The 9,578-nt window shown below is 35.2% G+C and overlaps 3 protein-coding genes across 4 annotated transcripts in view; 2 read left to right on the top strand and 1 right to left on the bottom strand.

Annotated features, from left to right (window-relative positions):
- Positions 1–834: 834 nt before the first annotated feature.
- Positions 835–5,549, bottom strand: LOC107665730 (G/T mismatch-specific thymine DNA glycosylase-like). The gene is made up of 11 exons (XM_016456738.1): positions 5,211–5,549; positions 4,799–4,871; positions 4,405–4,586; positions 4,138–4,331; positions 2,541–2,610; positions 2,321–2,456; positions 1,889–1,971; positions 1,718–1,812; positions 1,468–1,639; positions 1,258–1,380; positions 835–1,180 (listed from the first exon to the last, which is right to left on the bottom strand). The coding sequence occupies exons 1-11, from the start codon at positions 5,215–5,217 to the stop codon at positions 1,101–1,103; spliced, it is 1,215 nt and encodes a 404-aa protein (XP_016312224.1). The 5' UTR covers positions 5,218–5,549; the 3' UTR covers positions 835–1,100.
- A 222-nt stretch (positions 5,550–5,771) lies between these two features.
- On the top strand, positions 5,772–7,936 carry LOC107665731 (uncharacterized protein C12orf73 homolog). Of its 2 annotated transcripts, none has more exons than XM_016456739.1 (4): positions 5,772–5,862; positions 6,349–6,426; positions 7,498–7,579; positions 7,859–7,936. In XM_016456739.1, exons 2-4 carry the CDS (start codon positions 6,401–6,403, stop codon positions 7,934–7,936), a joined length of 186 nt encoding a protein of 61 aa, XP_016312225.1. In that variant the 5' UTR covers positions 5,772–5,862; positions 6,349–6,400. The 2 variants fall into 2 exon arrangements, with proteins under 2 accessions (XP_016312225.1, XP_016312226.1); XM_016456740.1 differs by having other exon boundaries at positions 6,349–6,430; positions 7,502–7,579.
- The window catches only part of LOC107665729 (5'-nucleotidase domain-containing protein 3-like), a 12,207-nt gene continuing 9,358 nt past the window's right edge, over positions 6,730–9,578 (top strand). Inside the window, exon 1 of the mRNA XM_016456737.1 lies at positions 6,730–7,184. Coding sequence (XP_016312223.1) covers positions 6,911–7,184 — 274 coding nt within the window. The 5' untranslated portion in view covers positions 6,730–6,910. The remainder of the gene's footprint in view (positions 7,185–9,578) is intronic.

Below are 9,578 nucleotides of genomic sequence, written 5' to 3'. Positions count from 1 at the left end.
TGGCCCTTAGTAATACATACATATAAAAAACAAAATACAACTTACAAAATGACATACATAGTACATAATTCTCACAGCAAAAATGAAGCTGGGTTATTATGATGTAACAGGTATAAATGGTACTAAACGGTTATACATACTGATTGCAAAATAACAAAACACAATTCTAAAAATAGCATTCAAAATGAGGTAAATTGAGTGATCTGTTTTCAATAAGCACCATAACTTGGGACTGAGCATGCCATCTGCAATTCTACTTTAAATCCATGCACTGAGGACATGCACAGTGATAAACCTCTTCCAGAGTCCAGCCATGGTTTCCATTAGGAATTTGTTGCACTGAAATACTCGTATAAAAAAAACATGTGAATGTGAAATAATTCCAATATCACGAAAATACATAACTTCAGCTAATGGGAATACACATTACCAATCAAAAGTTTGGGTAAGATAAAAAAAAAAAAAAAAGAAGTCTCTTGTGCTCACCAAGGCTGTATTTATTTGACCCAAAATACAGTAAAAACAGTAATATTGTGAAATATTATTACAATTTAAAATAACGGTTTTCTATTTGAATATATTTTAAAATGTAATTTATTCCAGTGATGCAAAGCTGAATTTTCAGCATCGTTACGCCAGTCTTCAGTGTCACATGATCCTTCAGAAATCATTCTAATATGAAGATTTGCTGCTCAAGTAACATTTCCTATTATTTCGAATGTAGAAAGTGAAAAAACAATGCTGCTTAACATTTTTTGTGTTCAAATGAACAGTATTTGTTTGAAATGCATACTTGCTGAATAGAAATTAATTTCTTTAAGAAAAAAAATCTTACTAACCCAAACCTTTGAACTGTAGTTTATGACTGAAGTTTCCTTAAAAGGATAAAAATAGAGGCACAAAATTAAGAAATGTCTCAATCAGAAAGTCATTCACGCTTTCACACACTGAAATAATTCAGGTAACAACTTCAGGAAACAGGCAAAACGCATTCAAATATGAAATAAAACAATAAAAAAAAAATAAAGTTTAGTTGGTCCTTCTCAGTACATACAGTGTAGACAACAGTCTTTGTGCGAGAACTACTTTTCTCAGGCTATTCAGTTGCTGTTGCTACATCTGATGTCTGGAATCTGGTCTGCAAACGGCTGCATTGTCCACCGGTTGTCCGATACCTGGTCTAAAGAATTTTGACTATTATTACAAGCACCTGACACAAAATTGTTCATATTCTTTCCGTACACAATATTTATTTACCTGTGTCCGGAGAAGGATGGACCCCAAATGCTTGCTGTGGGTGCTGCTGTGATCCATGGGCACAGGTCTCCTCATATCCGGGGTCATGCTGCTCTTCTTTGATTGCCAGTCTTTTGGCATCCTCTAGAATAAACAATGACAAAGGACATTGGTTAACAACTTATATTTTTGAACAACACAAAAACGGCTTTCAGTTGTAAAAGTCTTCACCTTTGGCCACAGTCAGATCAAATGTGTAGTTTGTCTCTTGGATCTCTTGAGTCCTCACCACTCCCTTCATTTGATCCCTGAGCTCCTTTAACTTGATGAAGAAGTGCACTTTGTCCTGAGCACGAGGAAACTGGGCACAGCGTGGGCTTGATGATGGCATCAGATAGCAAACCTGGACAATAGAAGCTCATATCTAATCAATATGCAACTATAAACAGGAACATTAAACTATCAAGAAAGAAGCTCGTACCGTCTCTGTTTCCGGCACTTTGTAAGGCTGCAATCCGAACTCTAAGTTCTTAGCCTTTACTCCAAAAATCTCCTTGCAAAATGTTTCGTAAATACCTGAAATATCAAACAGGATTAACTTTCATCATAAATATGAGTTTAGACTTAAATCAATAGCAAATCAACGACTTACATTTTCCATTGAACACAGCGATTAAAGGTCTGTACTTCTGGAGCTTTTCCAAAAGCTGGTGGCCACCTTCACGGATCTCTTTGCTGCAAACCAACACTCAAGATATTCAAATGTATTCATATCAAGCATTTCTTAGGGCATAAAGCTCATTTTTAAGGTGCGGTTCCATTAGCAAGATGTTGGAGAAATTTGCATTGTTTGAGACTTTCCAAAAAGGTCCATTCTCTATTGTCAATAGTTTATCAAAGTATGAAGCTTCATTCGCACAGAAGTCACTTATAAATCCAAGCTGCTTGAATAGGTTGCGAAACCTGCATGGGGAAATCTTTCACCCTCACATGAAATGACTGAAATTTGTTTGCAAAATTTGGCTGAACAACCATAAATGTGGCCACACCTTTCACACAGATAATGTAAATGTTAAAGACTTACTTTGATAGGTCTTTACTCCCAGGTGTTGTCCTCTCCACCATATTTGTGAAACCAATGCCATACCGTTCAGGAAGCGTCTGATCATGCATGTGGTTGAGCTGTTCCTCAGTCAGCCCAGAAAGATATAGGCATTTCCCTATGAGACATTCAACAATCAATCAAAAGACAAGCATAAATATATAAACATCCTTTACAAAAGAATAAGCTGAATAATACATACAAAAGTGGTTCCCAGGATTTGGATAATGCCTTCCCTTGTAGGCTGACAAAAGTCCTGGATTGATGCCGATCTGTAAAAGTAGCAACGAGTTTATACAAACAAACAAAAATGTCATATTACTATTTATTCATATGTATTAATTCAGATTAATTTTAAAATCCATAATAATTATTAATATATAAATAAAAATAACTTTAAAATAGTTAGGTCCATATATATTTGGACAATGACACAATTTTAATAATTTCGACTCCAGTATGCCACCAGAACAGAATTAAAAATAAAACCATTAATATGAAATTGAAGTGCAGACGTTAAGCTTTAATTCAAGGGGTTGAACAAAAATAGAAACATAAAATGCTTAGGAATTACAACCATTTTTATACACAGTCCCCCCATTTTCAGGGGCTCAAATGTAATTGGACAAGTAAATACATCCGCAGAGACTGGGTTTCCTCCTTTGTGATGCTTTGCCAGGCCTTTACTGCAGCTGACTTCAGTTATTGTCTGTTTGTGGGTTTTTCTGCCTTTAGTTTTGTCTTCAGCAAGTGAAATGCAGCTCAATCGGGTTGAGATCAGGAGATGGGCTTGGCCATTGCAGAATATTCCTCTTTTTTACCTTCAAAAACTCCTGGGTTGCTTTTGCTTTATGAATTGGATCATGAGCTGTTCCAAGCCTTCTCCATACTTTTTTCTTCCCGTCATTCTGGTATAGGTTGATCTCAATTTCAGCCGTCCAAAGAATGCTTTTCCAGAAGTGGTCTGACTTTTTTAGATGTTTTTTGGCAAAGTCAAATCTGGCCTTGTTTACACCTTGTGGTGAACCCTCTGTATTTGCTCTGGTGAAGTCTTCTCTTGATTGTAGACTTTGACAGTGACACGTCTACCTCCTGGAGAGTGTTCTTCCCTTGGCTGGGTGTTGTGAAAGAGTTTTTCTTTACCATAGAAAGGATCCTCAGATCATCCACCACTGTTGTCTTGCATGGACATCCAGGCTGTTTTATGTTGCTGAGCTCACCAGGGTGTTCTTTTTTTTTTTCTCAGAATGTACCAAACTGTTGATTTGGCCACTCCTAATGTTCCTGCTATCTCTCTAATGGATTTATTTTGTTTTTGAAGCCTAATAATTGTCTGTTTCATTTGTATGGAGAGCTCCTTTGACCATGTGACGTGGGTTCACAGCAACAGCTTCTAAATGTAAATGGCACACTTAGAATCAACTCCAGAACTTTTACCTGCTTAATTGATGTAGAAATAATGAAGGAATAGCCCATGCCTGTCCATGAAACAGCTTTTGAGTCAATTGTCCAATTACTTATGGTCCCTTGAAAAAGGGGGGAGCTACATATTAAAGAGCTGTAATTCTTTAACCTTTCCTCCAATTTTGATGTGAATACCCTCAAATGAAAGCTCAGAGTGTGCACTTTAAGCCCATATTCATTATGGGATTGTAACTTGAACATGTTTTGGTCAGCAGATGAAAAAATAAACATTGTGCCTGTCCAAATATATATGGACCTAACTATACATATGTACTTAATTTATAGAATAAATAAAAACAGATCAAACTTGATGACTTTATAAACCAGAAACTTACAATCAGCATGTCAAGATTATGTGTGATGACGTCTGGCAGCTTTCTAGCCATGACTTCCTCCACTGACATCCCGTTGAACCGATTTAACGTCCTCTTCGCTTTCTTGGCAGACTCTTCAGCTTCCGTCTTCTCCTTTCCTTCACCTTTTGGAGGCCTTCCCCTTTTCTTTCCTTTTGCTGGAGTCGTCGGAAGGGCTGCAAACCAGATGTTTAATAAGCTGCAGAAATATCCCAGTTAAATGCACTGTGAGGATGCAAAAGGTCGTACCTGATGGTTGGGCAGAGAGTTGATGAAGCTGCTGAGGTTGATCCAGATATGGATCTTGATGCACTGAAAGATCAGTCATGATTTTGTCCTCCACAGGTCTCTCGGCGTATTGGGCGGCATTAACCATCTGGTGGTACTGTGGCACCTGCTCTGCCTGGTACTGCTGAGAATTGGTTTGATACCTGAGAAAACAAAATTACAAAGACACTGCACTTACTTCAAAACCTATGGCAATAATCTGATCTTTTTCTTGTCAGTGTTTACACATTTACCATACACCTTCATATCCCATTTTGATAGCATTTGTTGGAATCACAGTATACACATCACTAATTTATTTAAAACATATAAGAAAGCAATTCTTTTGGGATCTTTTGGGGCTGGGCAAACTCACCAGTACTGAAGATAATCCATAGGGGCCGTCAGAGATGAATACTGCCTTTCTTCCATCTTAATTGGTGGTCTTACTTTAATAGATTAATATTCATGTTTATGTTACTGATATGCCAGCTGGTAAACCACACCTCCCTTTGTTTAATCCTCTGTTACCGTCCTATTTTCATTATGCTTAGCTTATCGATTAAACGTCACAGGATTATATAAAACACTAATTTTGTCTAAAAACATACATATTTCAAAGACTATTCAACCTCTGTTATGAGCAGCACTGTAGGATGCAGCTAACTAGCTCGTTACACTCAATAAGCTAAGAGCTGTGTGTGGACCAGTGACGGAATACAAGCATTAAAATCACTCGTTTCTTCAAATACAGATATAATTTTCTGCGTTAGGATTATGAATCTTACCTGCCATATATATTCTTCAGACCTTTTCTGGCACATTTGAGTATATTTAGTGCAGAAAAGTAAAAGCTAAATGATGCTACACACGATGAATGCAGCCGGTGTAAGTAAAAATGTCAACAAAGGTAAAGGCTAAATTCAAAATAAAAGTTCTTAGTTTAACGCATGGTAAAACGATATAGTTACATAGTTTTTGGATTCAAAGCTTTTCATTTTTTATCTAATTATTATAGATGGTGATTTGAAAATTAACACGATAAAACGTTAATACGAGCAACCATTCGTGCCGAATTTAAATCCATATTTTTATACAATAAATTTCTAATGGCTGGCTTCACATTGTTGGACTCGACCATTATTTACAAAGGAGGGGTCGAATTTTTTCTCTTCATATATTTTTATATAAAACGCATCTTATGGCGTGCTTGAAATTACCGGTGTTCAAATACGTGTAAAACAAAGTATTAATTTAATCAATTTAATTATTATTTTATTATTACTTAGCGCAATTACGACAAACCATCCATTTCAGTACTCCCTATGATAAACGTGATTTAAGACTTCCAAAGCAAACATGTGAGACGTAACAAGAACCTTTACTGCCGAATGTCGTGCAACGAAACCTGTAATGTTATTTCGATTATAACATAACAAGGTTAGTATATGTCTCCAGATTTTATCCAGCTTAATGTGGGAATTATAATACTGTATTTAAATATAATCACACATATGCTTCATTTGCTGCTACGTTTAAGATAGCTAGCTGTGATGAAATGACCTTATAGCAAGAAGTGATTAAATTGACTGATAAAATACTTAGCTATGTCACATGAAATGCTTAAGTGTTCATTTTTAATTTTTTTTTAATTGCATTTAAATAAGCTTTGATTAACCAATATGAAATGGTGTATTTAGACTAGCTGTGTTGATGTAAACATGAAAATAATAATGGCTTTTTGTTTTTATTGTCATTTTGATATAATTTTATAAATAATCTAATAATATTTGGTGTTGTTATTTAAAATAGTCATAAAATAATTTAATTGTTGGTATGGGCTAACAGTACCCAATATTTCCTTTCTATTTAAATATTAACAGCAATTAGAAGGGCAATTGAAATAAACAGTTTTTCTTTCTTTAGGTACAAATTCTCTTAATTAGCAGAACATTTGTCAGCCAGCTGACTTTTAAGGATGCCAGCAGGTGTATCGTGGCCAAGATATCTAAGGATGTTTGGACACCCAAACACCACAACTACATATATATGAAAAAAAAATGTTTTTCAAAGCCTAACTAAAATGATGCATTTTTTAATTCTGTGAATAAAGCAATTTATACAAACTTGTACTGTCTTCATTTGTCATATAAAATACTTTGCAACTCAATTCTCTGTAACAGTTATTTAGTTTTGTGTTATTATAGCCTAATTCAGAGTTTCTCTAACAATTTAAGATTTTTTTATAACTTAATTTAGGAAAAAATAAATTAGATAATTATTAAAAAACATAATTCTTCTCTGGGTTTTCTTTTCTGATTTATTTTTAATAATGGCAATTTTTGTTGCTCTGTACTTATATTATGAAAATTAGCCTGTCAACGTGCAAACGGAAGTAAGCATGTGTATATTTGAGACAGTATTGTAGGAGAATGTATAGCTGAAGCACTCGTCTGTCAAACAGAAGGCAGCTCTGGTGCGGGGAAATATGCCGACCTTGTTCTTGCCACTTTCAAACCTGCTCAGAAATCAGGAAGGTTTTAAGAGACTCTTCACGCACTTTAAGTATTTGCACACTAGAGGCGGGATATGGACGGTCAACACCACCAGCACGCCGTGGATCTCGAAATCTGCTCTCGTGTCCCGGAGAAGAGAGGTTCCTGTGGGACAGCTGACAGCAAGAAACATGTGCACCAGCTTCAGTGGCGACAAGACCAGTTGGCTTTGGTCTGTTTACAATGAAACCAAACAGCAAACGCAAGGTTAGTTCAGATACTTGTTCTTGAAATGCCTGATTCTTCTTAAGACGCTGGTCATCTGTCAAAGAGCAAAAAGACATTTTAGATGTTGTGCTGTATATTGACCATCTATGTATCATTTTATTTCTATTTTATCCTAGCATTAACCTACATTATACTGTATTATATTATATAGGCTGTAAGATTTTAGTTATATTTACTGAAATGATATATGCTGGTTACTCTGTCATGATTGGACATCATGCTGTTTTATGACTATAATACATTTGTGACCCTGGACCACAAAACCAGTCATAAGGGTCAATTCGTGGCCAAGATATCTACGGATGTTTGCAGCCAGTGTGTTGTCAATGTTTGCTGGAGCACAGGTTGTGCATCAGTATTACCGTCCTGATTTAGTACGTTTCCAAATCAGATTTTGTGCGTTTTGTTTTGTTTAGGTGTTTGTGCTACCTAGATATTTATCTATAAATGTGAATTGCAATTTGCAACCCATTTTATTTTTGTAATTTAACTGTAGAGATTTTATTGATTGATTGATTGAATTACATACACCAATGAATTGTTCTCAATATATCAAGAAATGTGCATTTTGAAAACAAATTGGGTACATTTAGATTTCATGTTGACTGTAAACATTAAGTACAGTATAAACAATGTTTTTTCTAACCTTATAGACCATTCCAGAGGTTCCACCAAAGCCTGGAGAACTGCGAACAGAACTTGTTGGCTTGAAAGAAAGACAGACAGACTAGGCATCTACTATAATACATTTGTGACCCTGGACCACAAAACCAGTCATAAGGGTCAATTTCTCGAAATTGAGAGTTATACATCATCTGGAAGCTGGATAAATAAGCTTTCCGTTGATGTATGGTTTGTTAGGATATGACAATATTTGGCCGAGATACAACTATTTGAAAATCTGGAATCTGAGGGTGCAAAAAAAAATCTAAATATTAAAGTTGTCCAAAATGAAGTTCTTAGCAATGCATATTACAAATCAAAAATTAAGTTAATATATTTACGGTAGGAAATGTACAAAATATCTTCATGGAACATGATCTTTACTTAATATCCTAATGATTTTTGGCATAAAAGAAAAATCAATCATTTTGACCCATACAATGTATCTTTGGCTATTGCTACAAATATACCCCAGCGATTTAAGACTGGTTTTGTGCTCCAGGGTCACATTTATGTACTTGAGAACCGTTTTTTATAATACGTTATTTGTATTGTAATATGTACCTGCATAATAATTTAAAATTTTATATAGAGAGAGCTGCTCGGACTATAAAATTAAGTCATTAGTCATTATTACATTAACATACTATTGTAGTATTTATCAATATATTTAAAATTCTCGTTTATTTGTATTTTTACATTTTAGTTAAGTTTTTGGTGATGTTATATGATTTTTTATTATTTTTAAATCTCTATGTAGCTTGAATACATTTTTATTTCAGTTTCAAATTGAGCAATTTTAGTATTTCAACTACAACTTACTTTATTTCAGTTTGTTGCCGAAGGCAGCATTTCTAATTATCATTTAAGTTCTTTAAATGTATGTTTTCATCTAGTGCATTTTATTTTATTCCAGCTTTATTTTAATATTTTCATTAATTTAATTAATAAAAATATTTTAAAATGTTTTTGTTTTAGGAAACAACAATACTGGCCATTACATGAGAATATTCACATACAAAGATTTACTTTTCATAATGTCTCATTACAGGTTCATCAGTAATCATTTTAGTTCCTTTTTAAATTATTATATTTATTAAAGTCCCCCTGTAGTCAAATATTTTATCCCTTAAAACGTATCTTTGATCATCAAAATTACATATTTAAATGTTTTTTCTTGTGAAAATAATTTTCTCATGCCTTTAAATAGCTTGAATGCAACTCTACACCAGGGGTGTCCAACCCTGCTCCTGGTGAGCTACCATCCTGCAGATTTCAGCTCTAACCCCAATCAAACACACCTGAACCAGCTAATCAAGGTGTTCAGGGTTGCTTGATAATTACAGACAGGTGTGCTGGAGCAGGGTTGGAACTAAAGTCTGCAGGACGGTAGCTCTCCAGGAGCAGGGTTGGACACCCCTGCTCTACACCCTTGCCTCATTTACTATACGCGGATCTATGAATATGCAAATTAGTCCCGCCTCCACTCAGTCACACACCAGCCAGCGCCTCCTGATTATGGGCTTACATTACTGCCACAATTCTGCGCGCGAAAGATCATATTTTGAGCGCACACAAAAGTGCATTTTGCACACGCGCGATCTGAGTTTGTGGAGAAAATGTTCGTTTCGCAAAGAAGGGGGCATCAGGTGAGCAAGCTAGTGAAACGTTGCACGCGCAAAAGAGAAGGTCTGCACACATCCAAAAACG

The sequence above is a fragment of the Sinocyclocheilus anshuiensis genome, unplaced genomic scaffold (assembly GCF_001515605.1).
Source record: "Sinocyclocheilus anshuiensis isolate Anshui unplaced genomic scaffold, SAMN03320099.WGS_v1.1 scaffold840, whole genome shotgun sequence".
Lineage (NCBI taxonomy): Eukaryota > Metazoa > Chordata > Actinopteri > Cypriniformes > Cyprinidae > Sinocyclocheilus > Sinocyclocheilus anshuiensis.
The sequence above is the reverse complement of the archived record's forward strand: the minus strand, read 5'-3'. Positions and strand labels throughout refer to the sequence as shown.

Coding starts and splice junctions, on each gene's coding strand:
- LOC107665730 (XM_016456738.1), bottom strand. Junction 4,587..4,798: donor ATGGATTATCTTCAGTACTG/GTGAGTTTGCCC, acceptor TTGTTTTCTCAG/GTATCAAACCAATTCTCAGC. Junction 2,611..4,137: donor ATAATCTTGACATGCTGATT/GTAAGTTTCTGG, acceptor CTACTTTTACAG/ATCGGCATCAATCCAGGACT.
- LOC107665731 (XM_016456739.1), top strand. CDS start 6,401: ATGCCAGCAGGTGTATCGTGGCCAAG. Junction 6,427..7,497: donor GCAGGTGTATCGTGGCCAAG/ATATCTAAGGAT, acceptor TTCGTGGCCAAG/ATATCTACGGATGTTTGCAG. Junction 7,580..7,858: donor AGTATTACCGTCCTGATTTA/GTACGTTTCCAA, acceptor CTAACCTTATAG/ACCATTCCAGAGGTTCCACC.